Here is a 26769-nt window from a genome sequence, read left to right on the forward strand (position 1 = left end):
GTCTGAGGGAGTTACTTGGACAGCATTAACGGGAAGTTGTATTTTTGATCCATTGGGATCCTTTGCTGCTTTTCCCTTTCCTCCTAATGGGGAGCTTCATAATATTTTGGAAATCTTTCTCTGATAGGGAGAAAAAAGCAGCATCTATCAGGGAAGATCAGCCAGAAGTAATTACATGTGGCATGTGCCTTATTTGAATTCCAGAAAGCAGATTTAAGGCTGAGGAGGGTTGAAAAACACAGCTCACGGAGGAACACCAATTTTCCTCAGGTCGTACCCACTGCCTTGATTGATTGTCATGGGATACAACTTTGCAGCATACACCAAAATATCGAGTCCAGAAATGAGAACAATTTTTAAATAATTTTCTCTGTAGGATATTACTACTTGAAAAACTGAATCTTGGAAATGACGGCATTAGAATGATGTTAAGTCTGTTTCGTGCCATTGCAGTTCACTTTTGCAGTCAGTGCACAGATCAAAAGTAAGTCTCTCCCAAAGCCTGCCTTTTAAGCAGTGAACACACACACATCCAATATGGCCATTCCTATTGAAGAGATTTGAGATTGTATAAGTATAAATTTTACAAGAATTAATTTTTGAGAAAGTCAAAGAAAGAAGATGAAAAAGATAGTGTTGCTAGGCACAGGGGGAAAGATGTGTGTGTGAAGGTGAAGAAAGACCAGAATGACAAGGGAAAGGGAGATGGGACAGGGGAACAGAGAGGCACGAAATTGATGGACAGCTGGGAGGGAGAAGTGAAGGAAAGAGGGAAAGGTTTGGTTTGTGTTTACTCCGGTCAACTATAAAACCCATGATGCAGAGCAGTCAAATGTGGCATGTGCACCTGGTTATACACTGCAGATTAAATACTGTATTTTAAATCTCATCTTTAGTGTCTGATTGGAATAGGGATACTAGAAATATTTGGAGCACTCAGCCTCAACACTGTTGTCAGGGAGCAGCTCTTTTTCTTATAGCTGCACAGACTGCGACAGGCATTTTCCGGGGAGGTACCTACAATTGCTGGTAGTACATTCAGATACTAGAAAAGAGTAATTGAATTTGTCCCTCTGCCTCATTCTTAGATAGTTGTGCAGATAATGAAGAGAGTCATAGATGCCTGTTTGAACAAAGAGTACAATACATATACAGCAATACAAGCTATGTACAACCTGGTATGCTGGTACTCTGCAGGATCTCAAAGCATTGTCCTTGCCCAAAATTGTAATACAGTAGAGTCTCACTAATCCAAGCCTCGCTTATCCAAGCCTCTGGATAATCCAAGCCATTTTTGTAGTCAATGTTTTCAATATATCGTAATATTTTGGTGCTAAATTCGTAAATACAGTAATTACAACATAACATTACTGCGTATTGAACTACTTTTTCTGTCAAATTTGTTGTATAACATGATGTTTTGGTGCTTAATTTGTAAAACCATAACCTAATTTGATGTTTAATAGGCTTTTCCTTAATCCCTCCTTATTATCCAAGATATTCGCTTATCCAAGCTTCTGCTAACCCGTTTAGCTTGGATAAGTGAGACTCTACTGTAGTAACAAAATGTGAACTTGGAAACCTTTTTGCTTGTGAGGTCTGTGCTCCTGCGCAAAGGATCACATCCCCATCCTTTCTTTGGACACCGGTTGCTCGTTGGCTTCTCTAGCAATCTTTTAAGAACAGCTTGTCTTCATACAAATACCCTGAGTTTTTCCCTTTCTTCCTGAAAGCTGTTCCCGGACATTGAAAAAAAATCCCAGTACAAAAATAATACTGAAACCAATCATCGGGCTCTAGAGTCTCCACATATTTGTAGTTGCTGTCTCCTCCATAAGACATGGCAAAGCAACCTTGCCTGTGACGATACCTCAGTGCCGCATCATAGCTTAGCTATTTGTTATCCCCGGATTGTCATTCTGCAAGCTGGGGGAGAGAGAGAGGAACCCTAGGGAAATCAGAGAAGCTGGCAAGTCATCAGATTAAATACTCATAGATAGAAAATTATTTAAATTGCAGAGCTAACACAATTTTGATAGGAAATGGGAGTTGTTGCTCCACGTTATCCTCAGTAAAGAGCTCGGCAGGAGATTAGTCAAAGTCCCAGATTACTGAAAAGTCCAACTACCTAGGGACATCATGCCCCTCTTTCTTTCTCCCCTTCCAGCTGCAGGCCTTCTAATAAAGATGCCCACTGGCCTCATTCACGGCAATGGCTGCAACTCTTGCATATGATTTAGAGAGGCATGAAATGGGCAAATGCTGGCAATGACATACAAAGCAAAGGGACATTTGGTTTAACTATTTGTGTTGAACAAGCAAAAGGAGCAGGCATGACAGGAGTAAACCATGAACACAGCTTGGAAATGTTTTTGGATAACACCTCCCGACACATTCCAGACATCGTTTTTAATGGAGGATTCTGGGAATGATAGTACAAGCGTTTTTCCCCCTAACATGAGTATGATATGGCAGATAAGAAGCACCATTACTATATATACACCAGTGTTTCTCATTCTGCTCCTCCGGGTGTTTTGGACTTCAGCTCCCAAAAATCCCAGCCACCTTTCCAGATGTTAGGAATGGGGGGAGCTGAAGTCCAAAGCATCTGGAGGAGTCGAGTTTGAGAAACACTGCTATATACATATCATTAACCCCATCACTGTCCAAACCTCTTTTATATGGAGCAGAAGGAGCAGCTAGCAATGCTTTTCACACTTCAGCTTTCTACGTTCAAAGGCACTGGCCTTCTTTCTTTCCTTCCTTCCTTCCTTCCTTCCTTCCTTCCTTCCTTCCTTCCTTCCTTCCTTCCTTCCTTCCTTCCTTCCTTCCTTCCTTCCTTCCTTCCTTCCTTTTGTCCTAATCTGGGGATATTCATATGAATCAGTGAGACATCTGCCCCCATCAAGGGTCTGGCCACACACTCTCCTTCATGTATCACAATCAAGGCTCAAAACCAGAATGAATGGCTCAGGGTGAGTGAAATACATTGCAGTGTATATCAACAAGAGCATTTTTATTCTGTACTGCATACCAAGGGAGTAAATAGCATGTTTACAGGCAAAAGAGAGAGTCGTAATTTCGACTGAAAGTGCACTCAAATGATAGCATATCACATTGTGGGTGGAACAGATTTAGACAAATGGGAAAGAAGCAAATCATTAATACTGAGTAATGACTAGATGTTGTTGGAGGAGACAAGAGGTTGGGGAGACTGTTGTTTACTATGTATTTTTCCTACAGCAAGCAATTACAAAACAAAGCCCAGCAGTACATTACACTTTTGCCCATTCCACAAAACAATATAAATGAAGATTGGGTTCCTTCACCCCATGCGTCTCCTGTTTCTCCCCTTCCCCCATCATTTCTGGTCTTTTGGATGGTGATGGTTACATTTGCTGTAGAATTAGGAATTTGCCTTATACTGAGACCCTCTACACCGGTACTATCGGCTCTGTCTAACAACCATGGCTTCCTGCCTGGAGATTCCTGGTCTATCCTGATAGTCTCCTTTCCAGGTACCAACCAGGCCCAGCCCTATTTAGATTCCAAAATCAGATGAGACTGGATGTCTTCAGAGTTACATGGTAGTATCTAAATCTGTCTTACTTGTCTGAATGATAAACACTCACAAAGGAACTTTAATGACAATACATTATTGGAAGGAAAACCGTAATCACCCATTGTGAGATGGGTATGTCCCAATAAGGATATCCGATGAAAAACATGAGTACCTGTAATGGTAGTTTCAAAGAGATAATTTCCAGAGGTGAATCTTTGGTGATAACCAACATCTGCTATTCCAAACTGCATTATATGGCCATGTAGATTTGTCCTGAGGGTTCATATGTGGTTCCATATTTCATGGAGAACAGAGTTAGCACAGATGGCTTTCAAAGACCCTTCCAGAATAAGCTTATACCATGATTGAGTAAGTTTGAAAATTGTTAGAGCTAGGGCTAGAAAAAAAATAAAGAATTACGGGCAAAATAAAGTTTTAAGAAAGTTGGAAAAAGAAAAGATTGAGACAGAAGGGAGGAGGAAATGGAGGACTTGAAAAAGAAAGCTGAAACTCTTTTCTAGTCAAAACAAAAGCACAATAGGAGCCTTAGATAGGCAATTGAATTAGATCAGTGGTTCCCAACCTGTGGTCCATGGATCACCAGTGTTCTCCAAGAACTAAAATATAGTCCGCGGCCTCACCATTACTACACCTTTGCAACGAGAGCGACTGGTCTCAAAAAACCCTCTTATAGTGCTGAGGCAATGGGGATGTCGGGAGGGAAGAGGCTGACTACCTATGAAAGGCGCAACAGCAAGCCTCCTGACTGCTGCTTCTCCTCCCCCTCCCTCCCCCTGAGCTGAGCCATTCCATGCGGTGCCTGGAAGCAGGGGCACCTTGGTGTTCCCATTTTTAGGCCTGTTCCTAGGGTTATTTGGGGTGCTGATTCAGAAAATTACATTGGATAGACCACATCAGCTCTAGATGATTAAATATGGTTTTCTGTGGGTGAGCAAATGGCGACTACTGGGTGACATATGTTCTGTATCAGAAATTAGCTGATGTGGTCTAGCCAATGCTATTTTTTGAATCAGCACCCCAAATAACCAAACTAAATGCCCAAAAATTGACTCATAACCCTTGTTGGAGACTGGTCCCTGGTCAAAGTGAGAACCACTGAGTTAGATTAAAGTAGCTAAAAGGTTCTCGGGAGGACCAAAGAAAAAGATGGGGCCTTGAAGGAAAAACAGCTCAGCAGGAAGGGGGGGGAGAAAGGGGGGGAGAATGGAAGCTACTGAAGAATTGATAAAAGAGAATAAAGGGACTGAACTTTGTGCATGCTCATAAAGTTCTGACTATAAAACCAAACTACGCACTTCAACTGTGTGGCACATTTCTTTTTCCTGTCACCCAATGGCTTTGCTCTACCAATTAAAGTTATTGATTTAAATCTCATCTGCGTCTGATTGGAATAGAGATACTAAGTGTTTAGGAGATACTGAGCCCCAACAAAATCTCCCTCCGTCCACAAAATGGGCATCTTTAACTGCATTAATGGAAACAGAAACTCACTCGTACGGAAAAACCTAACAGAAACCCGAGTATTTCTGGCTGCCTATACAAATGCCGGCTTCTGTTGTGGCGTAATACACACTTAGGAACTTTTTGAGACATTTTTTGGTGTTTTGCCAAGGACACTTCAATATCCATTACTCTCCTTTCAGTACACTTGTTCATTCCCTCCCTCGTGCATGGATGATCTTCCATTTTCTGGTCTCCCCTCTGCCTGACTTTTCTCATAAAGTTATATTTCATTCTTCTGTGCTTCATTTGTGGGGAAAAAATATGAATAATCTAAGGAGCACTCATAACTGAAGACCTCCTTTTCACAAAGCCAAGGGAATGGGATAAGTTACTCAAGGCTGGAAATGAAATCTAACTTTAGATTTTAAGTCCACAGTGACTTCTTGCTCTGCGCATAACATTTATGTGGAACAGTTAAGTAGAAATGCAGAGATGTGATAAGAAGATAGAAATGCACTGCAGAGGCCACTTTCTTCGCTTCAGATATTCAAGGTTCGGCAAAAAGAAATAAATCAAGACCAGTATCGGAGTGAAGTGAAAGGAAAGGCTGTTTAAAGGACAAAATGAACAGCAAAACACAATCCCAACAGAAAGTCTTCTCCCACATGGCTCTCAATGGCTTTTATCCCTGCTCAAGGCAGGCCATTCTTACTTTGGGCAATTTCAATGCAGGGCAATTTCTGCTTGGGACTGTTTTTCCAGCCAGCATTTTGCTGTTTCTTTTGGGTAGAAACCACAGCCTGACTTGTCTCTAAAAGGGTTTGTTGACCAATCAGAGTTAAACCATAATTTCAAGCTGTGAGGGACAAAAAGATAGAAGGCTTGACAGTTAGCCAAAGGGTTGTATTTCCACGGCTATTACACAAGGTTGGGGTTTTCAAGGGTATTACAAATAAAGAGGCAGTGTGGTGATACAATACAATACAATGGAATGCACTCATCATTTTTCTTAGCTGGGGAGAGAAACCTCAGCATTGTATGCTCCCTGCATGCAAATAGTTTCATAAAAGAAAATACCATAACAAAGACCAGATATCCACCTTCTTCAATTGTATTTGTATCCTGGGTTGTATTTTAATTGTCCCCTTATGTGGGAACCATTAAAATACAACCCAGGTCCATGTCCCGAGCGTTACAATCCATTCTACCATTCCATTGTGACACATCCAGTGACCCAACCAAACAAGTATCTTTATGTAACTTACTTCCAGGATGCTGCAAATTTTAACAAAATGCTCTTGTTAATGGTGAACCTCTACACCACTCTGGCTTATGTAATGCACTTCTGCCTGAGAGCAAACGAGGATTCTCTGATTATGTAACTGAAAGTGAAGTGTCCCATTCCAAGGATAGGGACAGAGGTTTAAGAGATAATCAAAAAGGAGTCTAGCACAAGGTTTGGCTGCTGGATGGCCCAGTGGTCTAGAAGTCTGTTTCTGGATTCAGAGACTGGGAGTTCAAACCTCCTGGTTCATGGATTTGGAAGCCTTTTTGCCTGAACAGAGGGGTACAAATACTCCAAATACACACAGACACACACACACAGTTTGTGTTTTGCAATACTGGTATTTGCCACATATGCAACCTCCTGTTACACAAAATAAACCCAAATATTTCAGACTGTTGGGATTTGAGAAATCACAGAAAGCCACTCTCGGGAGTAATTTCTGCCCTTTTCCAACAGCAAAATGATGCAATTCATCTTTTTAAAATATCAAGAAGCTGAGTCAGTGGGTGGTTCCCCAACTACAATTTTATGCTTGCCTTCCACATGGATGAAAGGATTTTAATCAGCCCCAGGTTACTATGAACATTGGCCAGAATTCTGTCAGAGACTTACATCTTCCTTAGTAGGAAAAGAATGGAGAGCTTTCGCAATGTACGTTTTCAGCAATTGGCTGCCGTGACATTCAATGCCAGTGAAGTGGCCAATGTGTAATGGGACAACAAGACTAATGCCCATTGGGCACGAGATAGGAATTGTCCATTGGCAGAGCCCAATGCACATCCAGACACACTTACTGGTGCCATGATATGCATCTCAGCTATTCACTTGGGTTTGTTTGTTTTTAAGCACCTCTCCTAAGTATGCATAACATAATGTAAACAGCAACACTGACCATTAAAAGATGCCCACTCAGCCACCCCACAAAAATCAAAGTGCTGGAATCCAAAACTTTGCAGGAGTGGCCTTCCAATATGAAGAAATGTTTAGTTCCAATCCGGGATACTATTTTACCACAATTGTATACAACTTGGGTCGTTGTTTTTCTCAACTTATTGCAGGAGCAGCTCAGAAGACACAAGCCATGATTAAAAATCCTTGCAAAGTGATGAACAACTTCCACATTTGTTCGAAGTTTTCACACAGAAGGAGTCTTACAGAAAAGGCATCCATTCTTAGAAGCAGTGAATTCTTTACAATCTTTCTCCAGGAGTTGTTAGGCTGGCTTCAGTTCTCTTTCATTCCTCATTTTTTAGCCTTCAAATGGCAAACGTCTCCAAAGCACTCTAGTATTCAATCCCTCACCCAGTCCCCTGGATTTAGGACTACTGCTTTTCTGGGTCCAACCCCAGATTTCTCAATTCTGCTTCTAATATATTTCACAAGGAAGGGTCAACTTTATCAAAAGTACATTTACCCCACCCAACCCCCAAATTGCCAAGAGTCCTTCTAGCATTTGATAGGTCTAAATGTCATCCGGCTCTGCATGCGAATAGAGTTTGCTGAGTTTTTCAAATTTGGGGCCCCATTCGTTTATATCCCCATATACTGTGTCTTCATCCCATCCACAGGACCCAAGAGAACTCAGGCTGCTAGCTTCTGAACACTCTCCTTCCGTGTAAAACACCTGCAATGAATCACAAGGCAAAGCATGGTGCTGCTGGTCCATGTTTCTTACCACGCCAGACAGGTAACATCCAAAATCCGTGCTTGAAAAGGAGGGACCCTTTGCTGCCGAGAGAGATTCTTCCGGCCGTTCCTTTGGGGAAGAGACGTGGAGCTCACAGCTCAAAGGACTCTGTAGCTCAGTCCGTTTCCCTTTCTTCTTGTAGAGAGAATAGGCTGGGCTGGTTTGGAGGGACATCTGAAGCTCTGCCATGTTGTAGGCATCCTGAAGGTAGGAAGAAATTGGCACTACGTTAAGGAGGAATTCATAATTGCCAGTTTCATTCTCTGTCTCTGGACATTCATTCTCAGGAATTGTTTCAGCTCAGGAGCCAAATTGTTATACATAACACTGATTGGACTTTGCTGCCACCATTCAATGTCTCCTTTGGGCCCTCACTCCTCTCTTGTCTTTGGATGTAAAAACTTGCAAGTTTCCATTAACAAAAATTGGACAACTGTTAAGAACAGTTTAAAAATGAACACAACAAACGGGAATAAAATTGCTTTGCTGGTGCCGCTTTCTAGTTTCTTTTTTTATACTGCTGCAAAAAGATTGCTGGAATTCACTATCATGGTTATTAATGTGTAACTTAAGAGTTTTGCATTTGTGTCTATTTTGTATTCATAATTTCTACTGTACGTATTCACTAGATTAGCGGGTACACAGGCACCATAAAACCTCTCATATTCCCACTTATTAAGCAGCAGCCAATGCAAGCGACAGAGGTCTGTTTTCCAGTTGATCAGGAAGCAGCTGAGGATTTGCAACAGGGATCTGCTTTGAGTCTTCTTGTGGAGAGAAAAAGCAGGGTATAAATAAACATAATGATATAAAATAATAATCCTGCTTCTGACTATCAAGGCAATAAGGTGGCTAAGTAGGTGATACAGAACCACAACTGGTATTTTTATAGTCATTATGACAGAAATATTAGAAGTTTATGCTGTTTTCCTATCAAGCCTAAAGTACTCCCAACAAGCCATGAAAAGGAATTAAACAGTATCCAGAATTAAATTCATAAAGACTGCAGCAAGTAACCACTATGAATTACTTTTCTAAACACTGTTAAATCATATTGTGGATGAATCATTTTAAATATGTAACTTTCAAATTTTGGGGGAAAAAATGGCACGATACAAATGATCTGTACCGTGTCTCATTTTACTGGTTTCAGGACACAGAACACTTGACGTGTCACAAGAACCACATGGATTTCCTCAAGTCAGACCCCCCCCCCCCCCCGGGTGGGTAAACCTAGTTCCCCCTCCCTAAACAATTTGTGGAGGGAGATAATCTTATTAAGTACTAATAGGATTTGTATACTTAGCTCTCTATGTGCCACCTTGATGATAAATATCCCTTTAAGTGTTTAAAATACGTTCACGAAAAATCCATTCAACTCGTAGGAAATCCTAGGTGTAAAATGCTAACTAGGTCTGTACCGCTGATTTATTGTTGTTGTTGTTGTTTGTTTATACCTCGCTTTTTCTCTCCAAAAAGAGACACAAAGGAGACTCAATTTTCCCCTTTAGTCCAGTTCTAACAGTCATGTTGGTTATTCAGTCACAAAGCTGGACTTGCCCTTAAGTCAAATCAGCTGGAAACTTCAGGCAGCCCTGAAGAAGCACCAACTCGTGTTATTAATTTACTATCATATCAGCATCCATTTAGTACTGTTATATTTTTACTGCCAGAGAAGGAAAGAGTTGTTTGTGGGATTTTTGGTGCACGAATGACTTCTGGCCTTGAGAACTACGTGACGGGACTTGTGGGGAAGGGACACCATTTGCTGCAGTGCCTCAGGCAGGAAAATGTCAGGTCAGCTACCATCTTACAAATGTTGTACTATTCAAAGCCAATGATGGGGGAGGTTTTTTAAGTTGACGCTAAAGAGCATCTGATGGCATTTTGTTCCAACAGACGCTTTTGTAGACTAGAGTCTTGTGCAGGCAGCAAGCAATGGGATTTGAGCACCCTCATGCTACCTATATCTTAAATCTTAGCTCAACATCTTGATGGACCCAAAGCATTATGGGAAGAGAAGTTTAAACATTTGCCTGTTCTACTAGGCAGGCAATTATTTGAACCACGTCTTCCATGAACCTCACTTCTTCACTTCACTTCACTTTATTTCTTAATTAGTTGCTCTCCACCAGAGTGCTCCAAGCGACTTACAATTTAAAATATTATTCCACAATATAAAAACATTCAACATAAAAACATTCAACAGTGACTATTTGGCAAATTAGATCTGATTTACTTAAATGCACAACCAAACAGCCAAGTCTTGAGCGCTTTTCCAAAAGGTCGCAACTCCGATATTGCTCTAACATATGGAGGCAATGGGTTTCACAGAATTGGAGCATAGATCAAAAAGGCTCTACACCTTGTAGCTTCCTAGGGCCTGGTACGTATAGGAGATTTTCCTGGGAGGATCGAGGTGACCACTGATGGAAAAAAGGAATGAGGCGGTCCCTAAGATATAATGGTCCTTGGCCATTTCGAGCTCTAAATGTAAGGACCAGTATCTTGTAAGAGATCCGATGTTCTATTGGTGGCCAATGCAGTTGTTTCAGAATCGGTGTAATATGGGATCTTATAGATGATCCCGCTAGCAGCCTGGCCGCCGCATTTTGGGCCATTTGGATCTTATGGGTTTTTGTCTTTGGAAGGCCGGCGTATAAGGCGTTACAATAATCCAACCTAGTGGTGACTGTTGCATGGATTACCGTTGCCAATGCTTCTGTCGAAATGTAGGATGCCAATTTCCTTGCCTGACGAAGATGAAAAAAGGCCTGCTTACTTATGGCAGTGATCTGGGCCTCCATTGTCAGCGATGAGTCCAACACAACCCCAAGGCTTTTAACAGTAGCAGACGGAACCAGAACTTCCCCATCGAAATCAGGCAGTGACTGGATTAACTCTGGTGGCTGGCCGGGCCAGAGTATCTCAGTTTTCGTGGGATTCACTTTTAGTCTACTCGCTCGCAGCCAACTCATCACTGCTTCCAAAGTTCTCAGGAATCGTGGTTGTCCCAGGTTCGAGACGCAAGAGTAGCTGGGTATCATCTGCATACTGGTAGCACTCTAGGCCAAAGCTCCGCACTAGTCCAGCAAGTGGTCGGACGTAGATGGTAAATAACAGGGGCGAAAGGATAGCACCCTGGGGAACTCCACAGCAAAGGCAGGAGCTCTCAGAGCTTTGGCTAGAAGCCAAATATTCAAAATATGGGGCGGTATGGAGCCCACTCCTCCCAGTGTTCCAACTTTGCCACCTTTTTCTTCTCTCCACCTTTGTCTCTTTACTGCAGCCATCAATAGAAATACTCATGTTGGATTACAACACCCATCATCTGAACATAGAAATTATTATGCAGTCTTGCACTTCATCCCATGCCCTCGTCCCATGGTTACAGCCTTGCACTTATTTCCATCTCCTTGCCTTATTGTTTACAGCATGGCCATGTTTACATTAACTGCCATTGATGGATGAGCGCTGTTTTAATCTGAGCTTCAATCTGAGTTTTAACTTCTTGTTTACATGCTTGTATGTTTTATTCAATTGTATTTTATATTGTCTTTATTTTATGTTCTGCTTTTAGGCACCTTGTGCCTATGTTAAGCCACCCTGAGTCTCTTTGGGGAGATGGTGGCAGGATACAAGAATAAAGTTATCATCGTCATCATCCACAGTCAGGTAAGAACAATGGGGTGGATCCAATTCTAAGTCAAACTTAGAGCAAACCTATTGAAATAAATAGAAACTGAATGACATAAATTGGCGAGTGGCACTTAGGAAGGTCTACTCCAAATCTACTATCAGCTTGATCCTGAAAATATAATCAGGCTCTCTTTACTCCTAGAGCAGTGGTTCTCAACCTGTGGGTCCCCAGGTGTTTTGGCCTACAACTCCCAGAAATCTCAGCTAGTTTACCAGTTGTTAGGATTTCTGAAACAAACATTGGCCGAGATATGGAAAGAGGACATGAACGTTAACGACTCTGACATTGAATACTGGATCAATTCAATTTAAAAAATCAAGCAGATAAGGATAAGAGAAACCCAAAGGAAAATCCTGACTAAATGGTATAGAACTCCAATCCAATTAGCTTATATAACTAAAACAACCACAAAATTGTGTTGGCATGGATGTGGCAAAACTGGCTCTTATATTCATGTGTGGTGGGAATGTGATAAAGTACAAAAAATTTATAACAAGGTAAAGAAGGAAATTGAAGATTTAACAGGACATAAAATGATTTTGAAAAATAAAGAATTTTTCATCCAGAAATTAGGTAAGAACAAAATTACTAAGGACTGGGGGGAAATGATAAAATACATGATAGTTGCCGCTCAAGCAACAGTTGCCTTGGGTTGGAAAGAGCAAACAAAGTGGGAAGTTAAAAAATGGTATGAATACCTAGCTGATTTTATGCTTCAGGATTATATCCTTGAAAGGAGAACTAAATATATATCAGGCCGAATCAAAAAGAATTGGGATCTGAAATGGGGAAGATTGATAGATAAAGTCAAAGGACAAAGAAAATATAAAGAACTGAATCATTCTCTACTTACGATTGATCAATTAAAATAATATCTGAATGAAAGAAAGTGCTGTTCCCAGAGGGAGGGGGGGAGGGGTGAAAAACAACTTGACATAAATGGGAGATAAAAGTGGAATTAGCAAGTGTAATGTTACCGAGAATATGTGATTGGATGTGTATGGATTTTGTTGTTGTTCCACTGGTATTTACAATAAAAACATTTTTTTTTTAAAAAAAAAGGATTTCTGGGAGTTGAAGGCCAAAACATCTGGGGACCCACAGGTTGAGAACCACTGTTCTAGAGGATAGATATAACAACAACAACTCTTTATTGATTAGTCAGTTTTGACCATATCAAAACATGTAAAACATACAAATATAGATACAGTACAGTCTCACTTATCCAACACTCGCTTATCCAACGTCCTGGATTATCCAACGCATTTTTGTAGTCAATGCTTTCAATATATCGTGATATTTTGGTGCTAAATTCATAAATACAGTAATTACTACATAGCATTACTGTGTATTGAACTACTTTTTCTGCCAAATTTGTTGTCTAACATGATGTTTTGGTGCTTAATTTGTAAAATCATAACTTAGTTTGATGTTTAATAGGCTTATCCTTAATCCCTCCTTATTATCCAACATATTCACTTATTCAACGTTCTGCCGGCCCGTTTATGTTGGATAAGTGAGACTCTACTGTATGTGTTTTAGCAAACGTTGTGTTCAGAGAGGCATTCCTTCACATTTGAGAAGAAAAACGGGACAATCTTTTCCATGATGACACTTGTCATCTACAATTTTTTAAAATATTTTTTAATTAGGTGTCTACTGTTAAGGTTGGTTGGGCTGGTCTGCATGAGAGTCAGTGGTAGACCCAAAACCTAGAAGAAGAGATGACTTAATTCCTCAGTAAAGGCATTACACACATCTGGAAGTCCTTTCTCGTCATCTCTTTTCATTGAGACCACAGAGTGTTTCCAAACCAACATTCTGAAAAGGAAGACGTGAAGTTTTCCTTCTGATGTTGCCTCCTCTATTTGCTGTAACGTACTGTATTCCTTTTTGTATGTTGCCGTTTGCGAGCGTTACCTTGATCTATGTGTTATTGAACTTCTACACCTGCCCACTTACTTATTTACTTATTGTGTTTATTTCCAGCCAAAAATTGACATTCGAGGCAGGTCACACAAAAGGTGTTGTACTTTCAAGGAAATCAAAAAATGTCTAGAGGCTTTGATCTTTTCTCTGTGAGGAAATGGAAGCAGAGCTTGCGGGCTGCGTTTTCACAAAAGCTCATGTTGTAATAGCACCTTAAAAGTGCTACATGGCTCTTTGTTGTTTGCCTACAACAGGCTAAAGCGGTTTCCCCTCTAAAAATCAAACACAGATTTTTGTTTGAAGAAACATGGCAGTAATATCAAACCAAACCCAAGCAGATTTTCCTTGAACCATAGCTAAGAGCTGAGGTCATTCTCCGCTATGCATATTCCAGATCCGGAAAGAGAGAGGGGTCTTACTTGGTCTTGCTCCCCACCGCCTTCTTCATTGTAGTTGAGAATGTTCTCTCGGATGTCCTCCAAGTCATCATGGCAGGTGGTGGCATGGTAAACACCCCCGTTCTTGTTTTTGTGGCTTTTCCACCGAGTCCACAGGAAAAGGCCACTAAACAGAACTGGATGAAGAGAGAGGGAAGAAATGGAGAGCAGAACTTAGAAAACAAGCCCAAATGTCACAAGTGGAAATGATGCATCTCAGCTGGTGGGACTTTTGAGTATTGCCATTTTTTTGTGTCAGGAGCAACCTGAGAAACCGCAAGTTGCTTCTGATGTGAGATAATTGGCCGTCTGCAAGGACGTTGCCCAGGGGACACCTGGATGTTTTACCATCCTGTGGGAGGCTTCTCTCATGTCCCCACATGGGAAGCTGGAGTTGACAGATGAGAGCTCATCCCGTTCTCTGGATTTGAACCGCCAACCTTTCGGTCAGGAGTCTTGCCAGCACAAGAGTATTTCCATGTCTGAAGGGAGTCCATCTGCTTTGTGACTTACAATAATAATAATAATAATAATAATAATAATAATAATAATAATAATAATAATAATAATAAAAACTACACTTGATCTTAGCCAAAAGGCCAAGACATCACAGTTGTGGAAAAGAAAAAGGTTTGGATCATTGATGTCGCCATCCCAGGTGACAGTCGCATTGATGAAAAACAACAGGAAAAACTCAGCCGCTATCAGGACCTCAAGATTGAACTTCAAAGATTCTGGCAGAAACCAGTACAGGTGGTCCCAGTGGTGATCGGCACACTGGGTGCCGTGCCAAAAGATCTCAGCCGGCATTTGGAAACAATAGACATTGACAAAATTACGATCTGACAGTTGCAAAAGGCCACCCTGCTGGGATCTGCGCGCATCATCCGAAAATACATCACACAGTCCTAGACACTTGGGAAGTGTTCGACTTGTGATTTTGTGATATGAAATCCAGCATATCTATCTTGTTTGCTGTGTCATAATAAAATAATAAATACCGTATATACTCGAGTATAAGCTGACCCGAATATAAGCCGAGGCACCTAATTTTACCACAAAAAACTGGTTGATCATTTAATATACCGTATATATTCGAGTATAAGCCGACCCAAATATAAGCCGAGGCACCTAATTTTACCACAAAAAACTGAGAAAACATTGACTCCACTATAAGCCAAGGGTGGTAAATTTCAGAAATAAAAACAAATACCAATAAAATTACATTAATTGAGGCATCAGTAGGTTAAATGATTTTGAATATTTACATAAAGCTATAATTTAAGATAAGATTGTCCAACTCTGATTAAATCATTATTCTCATCTTCTTCAATGTAAATGTGCTTATGTATCCTTTTAATAATAATAGAATAAAATAATACATGTACAGTAGAGTCTCACTTATCCAAGCCTCGCTTATCCAAGCCTCTGGATAATCCAAGCCATTTTTGTAGTCAATGTTTTTCATGTATCGTGATATTTTGGTGCTAAATTTGTAAATACAGTAATTAGAACATAACATTACTGCGTACTGTCAAATTTTTCTGTCAAATTTGTTGTATAACATGAGGTTTTGGTGCTTAATTTGTAATATCACAACCTAATTTGATGTTTAATAGGCTTTTCCTTAATCCCTCCTTATTATCCAAGTTATTCGCTTATCCAAGCTTCTGCCGGCCCGTTTAGCTTGGATAAGTGAGACTCTACTGTAATAATAATAATAATAATAATAATAATAATAATAATAATAATAATTCAGGAAAATAAAACATGTAGTAATAAATAGAGTAAAATAATAAATATAATAATAATAAGATCAGAGTGAAATAATAAATGTAAAATAAATGTAATAGTAGCAACAATAATAGAGAAAAATAATAAATGTACCATAAGCTGACCCAAATATAAGCCAACCAGGACCCTCACCCAAGTATAAGCCGAGGGGTGCTTTTTCAGTCTTAAAAAAAGGGCTGGAAAACTAGGCTTATACTCAAGTATATACAGTATATATAATCATACAAAATACAGCATATACATCTTGTTTGCTGTGTCATACTCTGTCTTTGTGTCAATAATAATAATATACAATGATCAGTATTTATCTCTACCCGCCTCTCCTCGTGGCTCGCGGCAGGTCAAAACACACAAACATTGTAAACATCCTACAAACACATATATTAAAATGTAGTTCTTTAAAAGATGCTTATTTAAACGTATTTCTATAAAATACATATTAAATACACAGGACAGGGATTAAAACACAGGGCATGAGTTTAACATTCATGATGAAAACTAGCTGGGTAGGAGCAAATGTGCTGACATAGTGGCTGCCATGTTTGAATCGGGCCTTGAAAATGAACACATTCTGCAGTGGTCATCGCTTACGTGACTTTTCCTCCTCATGCTGACATGCCAAATGTCTACTCTCGGCCTTTGTACCAAAGCTAATGGGATTGTACCAATTCAACTGTGCCCAGATTCAGACCTTTAAGTAGACAATCCAATAAGCGTGGCTAGTTTTAGCAGGGGCTTAAGCTGTCTTCTCGATTTACTGCTATTAACAGCCATAAAACAGTTAGAAGGTGCGTAATAGAGAAGCTAAGCTCACTCATTTAAGTTACAATGCCAAAAGTTCTTCTTTAGAAGAAATGTCCACTAAGTCCATGGGATTACCATATGTGTGTGTATGCATATATATGTATACTAGCTGTGCCCGGCCATGCGTTGCTGTGGCGAAGTATGGTGGTCTGGGAAATAAAGTATTGAGGAATTGGTGGTAGTTAAGGTCAAGGGTAAAGGTTTTACCTTACATTACGTCCATTATAAATGGGTTATATAGCTGTGTGGAAGGGCCTTGAGTCTACACTGCCATATAATACAGTTCAAATCAGATCATCTGTATTTTACAGGCAGTGTGGAAGAGGCCTAAGTGAGGCCTAACTCTGCCTGTCCCCTGGGCTGAGTGGGTTGCTAGGAAACCAAGTGGGCAGAGCTTATTTTATTTATTTTATTTATTTATTAAACTTATATACCGCTACTCCCAGTTTGGCTCGGAGCGGTTTACAAAAATAGATTAAAACAATACACTTGGCTTTAAAATAACAATAAAAACAATGAAAACAACAATAAAAGCAACAATAAAAACAGACATAGCCCCGAGTTTTTCACCCACTGAAAGCTTGTCAGAAGAGCAAGGTTTTGCAGGCTTTCCGAAAGGCAAGTAAGTCTCGGGTGGTTCGAGTTTCAACTGGCCACAATTGGATAAAAACAATTATTCCTCTCCCTCTAATTAGGACTTTATTTTTCTTTTCTTTTTGTTGTATGAAAGTAGAGGCACGGGTTGTGCTGCCACATTTAGTGTTTCTGGGATGTGTAGTTTTGTTGTTTTGTCCTAGGCCGAAATTTCATTACCCTTTTATATATATATATAGATATGTATGTGTGTGTGTGTGTATACACAATCAATTTAGTGGACTGTGGACTGGGTTTAAAACAAGCCAGTGACATACAGACTTCTCTGATGTGCCTTATTTTATACCACACAATCCCTACTGGCTAAAATGGAAGCAATTACATACCTCATATGCTTGCCGCAGAAGATGAATGACATGAAAATGGAGAACACCTTTTTAGAAGACAGATGAAATAAATGAGAGGGGGAGAGAGAAATTAATGCCACTGTACAAACACCATAAAAGCCATATCTCATGGTAAATCCTATTCATAGAATCGGAGAGTCCGAAGAGACCTCATGGGCCATCCAGTCCAACCTCCTGCCAAGAAGCATTAGAACAGTGGTTCTCAACCTATGGGTCCCTTGGTGTTTTGGCCTACAACTCCCAGAAACCCGTCAGTTTGCCAGCTGTTAGGATTTCTGAGAGTTGAAGGACAAAACATCTGGGGACCCACAGGTTGAGAACCACTGTATTAGATGATAGAATGATAGAATCTTAAAGAGTTGTAAGAGGGGCCACAAGGGATGTCCATTCCAATCTTCTGCCATGAAGGAATATACGAGGGCTATCCACAAAGTAGGTTACATTTTGGATTTTAAAAAGGGCAAAGTATAGGAGAAATCATTTACCATATGCAGCGGAAAGGCACATTCCAATACTACAATCTCACGTAATCCCCATTGAAATCTAGGCATGTTTCATATAGATAAATGAATGTGAAAGGGTCTGCCCCAGTAAATTTGCTGCCTCTCTCCTCCATTTCCAACAATGGGGGCATGGCTGGCAGCACAGCGTTTTAGCTACGCTGCAGGAAGGGAGAAGGGGGAAGAGCTGAGAACACAAGCGGGGAATTTACTGGAGCAGTACTTTTCAAACTCATTTATCTATATGAAACGTGCCTAGATTTCAATGGGGATTACATGAGATTGTAGTATTGGAATGTGTCTTTCAGCTGCATATGGTAAATGATTTATCCTATACTTGGTCCTTTTTAAAATCCAAAACATAACCTACTTTGTGGATAGCCCTCGTATATATATCTTTCTGGAACTCCTAAAAGTCCTCCAACGATGAAAATTCCACCACCTTCTGAAGCAATCTCTTCCACTGTTGAACCCTAAAAATTCTTCCTAATGTTTAGGTGGGATCTCTTTTTTTATAACTTGAATCCATTTGTTTGTGTGTTCTAGTCTCTAGAACAGCAGAGAACAAGCTTGCTCCATCTTCTCTATGATATCTCAGATATTTGAAGACAGGTAGCATGTCAGTCTTATTTTCTCCAATCTAAACGTGCCCAACTCCTTCAGTTCTTCCCCACAAGATACAGTTCCTAGATGTCTACTTATCATGACTGCTCTTCAGTGGGTTTTTTGGTCACATCACACACTTCAGTATCGCATGCAAAATCTTCTATTCCATTTTCTAACACAGAGATAAAGATACACCAGCCTCAGGACAAATCCTTGAGGTACCCTACTAGACACTTCTTTAGAGTAGCTAGTTGCCATCCATTGACAACATCTACCATCCATCTTCACCTCCAAATCCGTGTGAACCAGTCACTCCTCCAGAATGTCTGCTCACATTCAAGGCAATCCATTCAACGCTTGTGTTCATGCCTCATTCCAAACCATAGTTCATATTTCCTTCATGTACATGCCTTCAAATCACCTGTTGGTGTTTGGTGACTCCATGAATTTCCTCTTCTGAAATATAGCTGATAGCACCCGATATTTGTTGGTGATCCACTTCCTATCCAAGAACTGATCACGGCTGATCCTGCTTAACTTCCATAATATATTAGCCATGATTTATTGCTTAATTTGCAAATTGTCCTGTGGACAAACAGGCTGGGCTATTTTTGTCCTTCATTTTTGGCCTATTTATAGGCTGCATCTTTTCTCAAAGTGAACTGTGACAGGTATTGACCACATAAAGTAAAAACCTAATTACTTATGGGCACTTTTTTGGTCCATTAAGGCCACAATCCTACAACCCGGGATACAAGACAACAGTATCACCCAATGGGTTCTTCCTCTCGACTAGGCTTATGTGGACAAGCATGCGCACATCTCCAGCCCATATTCCCACATTACCACAACAATGGATTCTCACCTTCCATCTCTCCATAGGATTGCTTTCTAAAGATGTTTAATTAATTGAACATTGCATCCCTAATAAATATTATGAAATAAAATAACATGGATCGAATCTAGGCTAAGTTAAATAAACTTGTCCTATGGATCTCAATCAATACGGTGAAATTGCATGCAGCCATGGATCAATAAAACATCGGAAGGAACCAAATACAAAAAAGAACAGAAGTGAGGACCATATCATTAAACAAAGGAGGAAAGGGTTGCACAGCAAACATTTTATTAGAAAAAATAATTCAGGCACAGCATTTGTGTTTTCTTCACTTAAAATATTTTTGTTATATATTTCAACTGAAATTTACATGAATAAATACAACCATCTGCAAGTGTTCACTACCACAAAGATGCCTAGCAAAATAGCTCACTGTAGTACTCCATGTTTTCTCAGGGCCAAACCAGAAAATATGATATTCAGCTCATTGAGGTGATTGGCTTTGAAAACAAAGAAATCAGGATCACAGAAGCCAAAGATGGATAAAATCCTCCTCCACCACTTTGCCACAATCCTAAATTGGGAACTTAGTAGCTGCCATTGACTGTCAGTAGTTCTTTACATTCTCTGTTTTCTCCCTCCACTCAATGTGTTTGTTCTAGCAAAACCCTATCGTTATCAGATAATCTTCTCTCTTCAACCCTCTCCATAAAAATATTCATTCACAACCAAAACGGTTGTCCATATTGTGCTGAGTTCTGAAGACTGTATTTGTGTGTAGTACAATGCTGACCACATTTAATCAGAAGTGAGTTCCATGAAAATCAATACGACGTATTCTAGAGTAGGAAAGAACTATTGCAAAATGGTTGGGGGCCATTGTCCCATTGTCCCCAGCTGATACCAGAAGTGACTGCTATCTTGGACTTAATGTATATAATGGTGGTAAACAGATATGAGATATAACTCTAAATAAGAAACCCTTACTAAAATATACTAAAGTCCATGGTTAAAAGTCAAATACAAAATATTTAAGGCCGAAATCCTATTTATACTGACTTGACTTTTTAGAACAGGCATAAGCGAACTTCAGCTCTGCAGGTGTTTTGGACTTCAACTCCCACAATTCCTAACAGCTGGTAAGCTGGCTGGGATTTCTGGGGAGCCAAAGTTTGCCCATGCTTGCCTTAGAATATAAATATGTATACACAAATGGGTTAGAGCTCAAGACTGAAATAACTGCTGAAAATACCCAATAACCAACTGGACTATCCCATCCTCAAAATATTTCTGAGTATCTGATTGGAAATATACAGATTGGGAAAACTTACACAAACATGATTCTGAAATACACACACTTGCAAAAGAAATTTCCTGAATAAAACATCTTATTCAGTCATTTGCATGATGATAGGAGCCCCCGGTGGCATAGCCTCATGACTTGAAGGTTGGGTTGCTGATCTAAAAGCTGCCAGGTTCGAATCCCACCTGGGGAGAGCGCGGATGAGCTCCCTCTATCAGCTCCAGCTCCATGCGGGGACATGAGAGAAGCCTCCCACAAGGATGGTAAAAACATCAAAATATCCGGGCGTCCCCTGGGCAACGTCCTTGCAGACGGCCAATTCCCTCACTCCAGAAGCAACTTGCAGTTTCTCAAGTCACTCCTGACACGAAAAAAATATTGCATGATCAACGTGATCCATTTTGATTACTCAGAGTGACAGCGTCAATCAAGCTACTAAAAAACAGCAAGAACAAGTGCCATTTAGAAGTGGCCACACATCCATGAAGAGACCCCACACGGCAAGAAGGAGAATATTGCGACTATGTGATGAGGGCCCCCAGGGACACAGTTTGGTTTCATGTCGCTGCTTCCTAGCACAAAAAGCCTTCTTCGAGCTCTCAGACATCTGTTTGAAAAAGAAGCGCACTGCAGAGTGTAGCTCTGTGCTGCCTTCCAAGATGCCCTCCTTCCTACATTGTGAAGGCTCGACTCCCAGAGGAGCTGCTCCTCTGCTTCTGCTTGTCAAAAAGTGCCACCGGATGCAAGTGCTACAGCGTGAAGCCAACTTCAATGTGCATCAAACTCCACGGAAATGTACACCGAGCTCTCACAGCAAAAAGCCTACCAGGATGCTAGGTATTCAATACCTGAGTTGAGGCTCAGTGTTCAAATATGTCTAGTATCTATTTCCAATCAGACACTAGAAACAAGGAGATTTAAAATGCAATAGTTTAATCTGCGGAAAACACTAAGAGGTGGGTGCAAGAAAAAGCGGAGCGCCACACCAGACTGATCTGCATGATGGGCTTTAGTTGACCAGACGGACAAAATTCACACTTTTAAAATTCAGTTCCTTCGCCTGTGAACAATATTTAACATTGCTCCAAGCAAATCTCCTCCAAATCAAAAGGAAAAACGATACTTGGACATGCAAAGTTAATTCTCTCTAGACTCGGCAACAAAACATGGCCTCGCAAAAAGATGCCTAAAACTCCAGAAAAGAAATATCCACAGGTTACAATTTACCTAAATACAGAGGCCCCTATAATTCTGAAAAGTAACTCTGATTTTATTACAAATAACTACTGTCCCATGTTTGCATGGCAAACAGATTCATCCAATTACAGTTTCAAAATGCTAACGGAAAAGCCCTATAAACACATTGATATTACTTACATAAGAAGTAAAGATTTGAGATACCTGTTCATTCTCCTTTGGAATCTATAAAAGGCCACCAACAAGGTTGACAACTGCAATTTTACAGACTTCTAAATCATGCCTACATGGTAAGCTCGATATATGACATTACGACGTCTTCCTATTTACATTTGCAATTGTGGTACCATTGCAATGATAATAAATATCCCAAAAAACACCTTGCAGGATCCTGGCCAAAAGTTTTCTCATTTACAGACCTGAACAAGGCTGGTGACGGAGGCTGGGTTGACATGTATTTCTTATTCTCCCTCAACACAAAAGTCATTTGAAAACCTAAACAGGGCTGTTCTAGGAGTGGTAGCAGACCCAAAAATAGATTTCAATTGTCTATACTGCTGCCAGATCACAACTGAATGGCTTCAAACACATGCACGGCAAGACTTAGAAGAGAGACAAGCTTTGTTTACAATAAAGGGGATCTATGCAACAGAGCTGCCTCAGGTCAGAATGTGGAAGAACTTCATGGGAAGAAGGCTGATGAGTCACTCCTGTTGATGCTTACCCTTCGTGTTCATGTGAAGAATGGACTTCCTTGCAGGGCAAGGCAAAGAACTACACATCAGGGGTGTTAAGACCAAGTAGGACTCATAATTCCCGTGATAGCAGGGTCCCAATGTCCCCCCCATTTGGCAATGGAACCACCGCATTCCAATGAACAAGTGCTAGAAATGGAACACGGAAATAGAAACCTGGTATCTCCAATGCCATATGATTCCACTGATTCTGTTTCACAAGGTTACTGTGAGGATAAAAGATTTCAGGAAGTGTTTTCCAAATTCAGAAAGCCTTATAATAAATCATTGTGAATTCATGAATTATTCTATAATAGCAATGCATGGGATTTTCCATCTCTCTCCAAAATCATTTCACTTAAGCTGGCTCCTGATGAACCTGCTCCCTGCAAAACATCTCTCTCTGAACGACGTAACTTAAGCAGCTTTACGGTGCTGAACAATTTCATGAATGAGAGCTCAACCAAAAGGTATTTTCTATGTTAACTAAACAGAACCTCTGAGTATCAACAGCAACAGAGCGGCAAGTCAATTGCCTTCGTGTGTAGTTTCTGGGCTTTCTGGCAGCCTCTCTGTGACCAAACTGCAGGGTTGGGTTGCTCTTTGGTCTGATACAATGTGGTTCTTGTCTAATGTCCATTTATCCCCTTCGGCTATGTGCTTGGCTTGTTCTTTCTGAATCAACTGTCAACAAAATACCAAAATGCAGCAAATGAACACAGAAGAAAACATCAAACCAAATGCAGATGGATGAAAATGGAAAGGAGAACTGTCTCAGTTGATGGAGGAAAAACCCAAAGATAAATCAATGAAGGCATGATCCAGCAGGAGTCTTTGCAGATGATGACAGAAGACGTATGAAGGACAAGACAGAGGATAGCTGTTGTCCATTACCAAAGATAGTACAGTATGTAGTTGCCATAACTACCTAGAAGAGCCAGGAAGCAAATACAGATGGCAAACATGGAACTGAAGCTCAGCCCAGCATCCTTGTGAAAGATGGCCAGGGTGATCTCACAGTTACGCCCTGAGTAGCCGTCGGGACAGTGGCATCGGAACTTGCTTGCAGACTGAGAGACACATGTGCCAAAGTTACATGGCCGTTGAGCGCAGGCCGTGTAGACGCAGTGCCGGCCGGTGGCATTCTCCACCAACATGTGTCCTGCAGGGCAACTGAAAGACAGAAATGCACATCAAACAATTCAGCAGTAACATCAGCACCGGCTCATTCAAAGCTCTGGGGCATCGACTGGGTTTTATGTTCTCATTTAGCATCATCATCCAGAGCCAGTTACAATGTAATGCAATCTGCCTGGAGCAGACCCAGGTCCTGGGATGTGTTTCCGCACAGTTGCATGCCATGCGTACATGCCAGCCTCAGCAAATTGTGTCTCACGGTGGCATCTTAGACAAACATATTGGGGCAGAAGCTTTCGTGAGCAAGAGGCGGTTTTGTCAGAATCTCATCCAATATTAGAATTACACTTTTGTAATGAATTAAGAACAGTCTCCAAGCAAGAGCTGCACAACCTTCTAAGCATCAAGCAAACACATGGATCATGGTTTTCCTTGCTAGGCAGTTGCAAAATCAAGGCCACCCAACCCAACATTTTCCCCTGCCTGAGGCAAGACACAACAGGGCAGCCCCTCCCCTTCCAAATACTCAACCTGACAAACTGAAACCATATAGTAATTCATTCACAGTAATGATGTTACTCATAACCTTTCCATTTATTATGTGTGCCAACATCATTACTTTCAGTACTGAAACACACTATTTTAACAAATAGTGTTTACTTAACAGATCAGGGGACTAGAAGGCATTTCTGGCAGCTTTTAGTAATTTAATTGATTTTCTGTCAAAGTAACATGTTGGTACTTTGAATAAAGCAATGCATCATTCTTTCAAAAACATGTAAGAAGAACAACTTCTCAAGAAATGTCTACATGAGCTTTAAAATTAATCTCTTGAAGCTTGGATTTAATCTTCCATCAACATCAGAGGATCACCTCCTTCTCTGCATTTTAAAGATATTAGGAGAACTTAGATGGCCTAAGGCAGGCCGTGTCGCATGCACAACTCTGGCTGCCACCTTCCCCAGCTTCTTTGCATATTAAGCAAACTGCCACTTAAAACCTGGAATTGTTGTAGATGATAGAAGAGGTAACACCAAGAGCGATCCTTTGAGAGGCCAAAAAGTCCGGTTTATTATTTTCAGCTGAAGACTCTGGATGTGGAATTTCTTCCAAAAGCAACCCAGAGCCTCGATCAAGGCGTTGACATTGCCTTTTATACATTTTCAGACAAAGAACATGCTTCTACATACATCTCGTCATCAGAACGTCACTTCACATGTCTACATACATGGGCATAAATATGCACATATCAGCATTTTTCTATCTAAGCACTCTAAAAGCCTGTAGCAAGTTACAGATAACTACGGCTCAGCTATAGCACACATTCGACCATGGTATCCTTCTGGGGAGGCTCTCTGGGATGGGGCTTGGTGGCACTGTGCTGCAGTGGCTCCGGTCCTTCCTGGGGGGTCGTTCCCAGATGGTGAAGCTGGGGGACTCCTGCTCGGACCCCTGGCCATTGACCTGTGGGGTCCCGCAGGGGTCTATTCTATCCCCCATGCTATTCAACATCTACATGAAACCGCTGGGAGAGGTCATCCGGAGTTTTGGAGGGCGTTGCCATCTCTACGCAGATGACACGCAAATCCACTACTCCTTTCCATCTGAATCCAAGAAAGCCCCTCGGATGCTGAACCAGTGCCTGGCCGCTGTGGCGGACTGGATGAGGAGGAACAAGCTGAGGATCAATCCTGACAAGACAGAGGCCCTCCTGGTCAGTCGCGCGTCGGATCGGGGTATTGGGTGGCAACCTGTCCTGGACGGGGTTGCACTCCCCCTGAAATCACAGGTCCGCAGTTTGGGGGTCCTCCTGGACTCAGCGCTGACGCTTGAGGCTCAGGTGTCGGCGGTGGCCGGGAGGGCCTTCGCACAACTCAAATTTGTGCGCCAACTGCGACCATACCTCGTGAAGTCTGACTTGACCACGGTGGTGCATGCCTTAGTTACCTCTAGACTGGACTACTGTAATGCGCTCTACGTGGGGCTTCCCTGAAGACGGCCCGGAAACTACAATTGGTTCAGCGCTCGGCGGCCAGATTAATTACAGGGGCGAGCTACAGGGAGAGATCTACTCCCCTGTTCAAGGAGCTCCACTGGCTGCCGTTCATCTTCCGGTCCCAATTCAAGGTGAATACCATCATTTATAAGGCCCTAAACGGTTTGGGACCCACCTACCTTCGTGACCGTATCTCCTATTATAAACCTATTCGATCCCTCCGCTCATCCGGGGAGGCCCTTCTTTCGCCACTGCCTCTATCCCAGGCCCGTCTAGTGGGAACGAGAGAGAGGGCCTTCTCTGCTGTGGCCCCCCAACTGTGGAATTCATTGCCCTCTGAGATCAGGCAAGCCCCCACCTTATTGGCTTTTAAGAAAGATCTAAAAACGTGGCTTTTTCGATGTGCCTTCGGGGAGTAAATGTTATATACCTCTTGATTACTCCCCTTGGATTCTATCCTTTGGACTGTCTGGACTGTTCCGTCTTATACCCCTGTTCTCTTTATTTATATGCCTCTCTCTCCCGAGTTTTTAATTAAATGTTCATGTGGCCCGCCCTGTCTGCTCTGATTTGCGTTGTAATGTATATGATTATTTTTGTACTATTATATTGTGTTATGATATATTGTTTTATTTTGTTATATTGTATCGTGTCTGGGCATGGCCCCATGTAAGCCGCCCCGAGTCCCCATTGGGGAGATGGTGGCGGGTTATAAATAAAGTTTTATTATTATTATTATTATTCTTTGTGTCTGGTACAGAGAGAGCATGATTTTTCTACATTTCAGTGCTT

The 26769-nt window shown here is 41.2% G+C and overlaps 1 protein-coding gene and 1 pseudogene across 1 annotated transcript in view; both read right to left on the bottom strand.

The window, feature by feature from the left end:
- Positions 1 to 2995: 2995 nt before the first annotated feature.
- The window catches only part of LOC100556134 (neural-cadherin), a 152552-nt gene continuing 128778 nt past the window's right edge, over positions 2996 to 26769 (bottom strand). Inside the window, exons 31-33 of the mRNA XM_062961661.1 lie at positions 23773 to 24017; positions 14050 to 14204; positions 2996 to 8202 (exon numbers count right to left, since the gene is read on the bottom strand). Of these exons, the coding sequence (XP_062817731.1) occupies positions 7777 to 8202; positions 14050 to 14204; positions 23773 to 24017 (826 nt within the window). The 3' untranslated portion in view covers positions 2996 to 7776. The remainder of the gene's footprint in view (positions 8203 to 14049; positions 14205 to 23772; positions 24018 to 26769) is intronic.
- LOC134293696 (U2 spliceosomal RNA) lies at positions 14473 to 14675 on the bottom strand (annotated as a pseudogene).

Source organism: Anolis carolinensis, unplaced genomic scaffold, assembly GCF_035594765.1.
Source record: "Anolis carolinensis isolate JA03-04 unplaced genomic scaffold, rAnoCar3.1.pri scaffold_9, whole genome shotgun sequence".
In the NCBI taxonomy this organism is placed as follows: domain Eukaryota; kingdom Metazoa; phylum Chordata; class Lepidosauria; order Squamata; family Dactyloidae; genus Anolis; species Anolis carolinensis.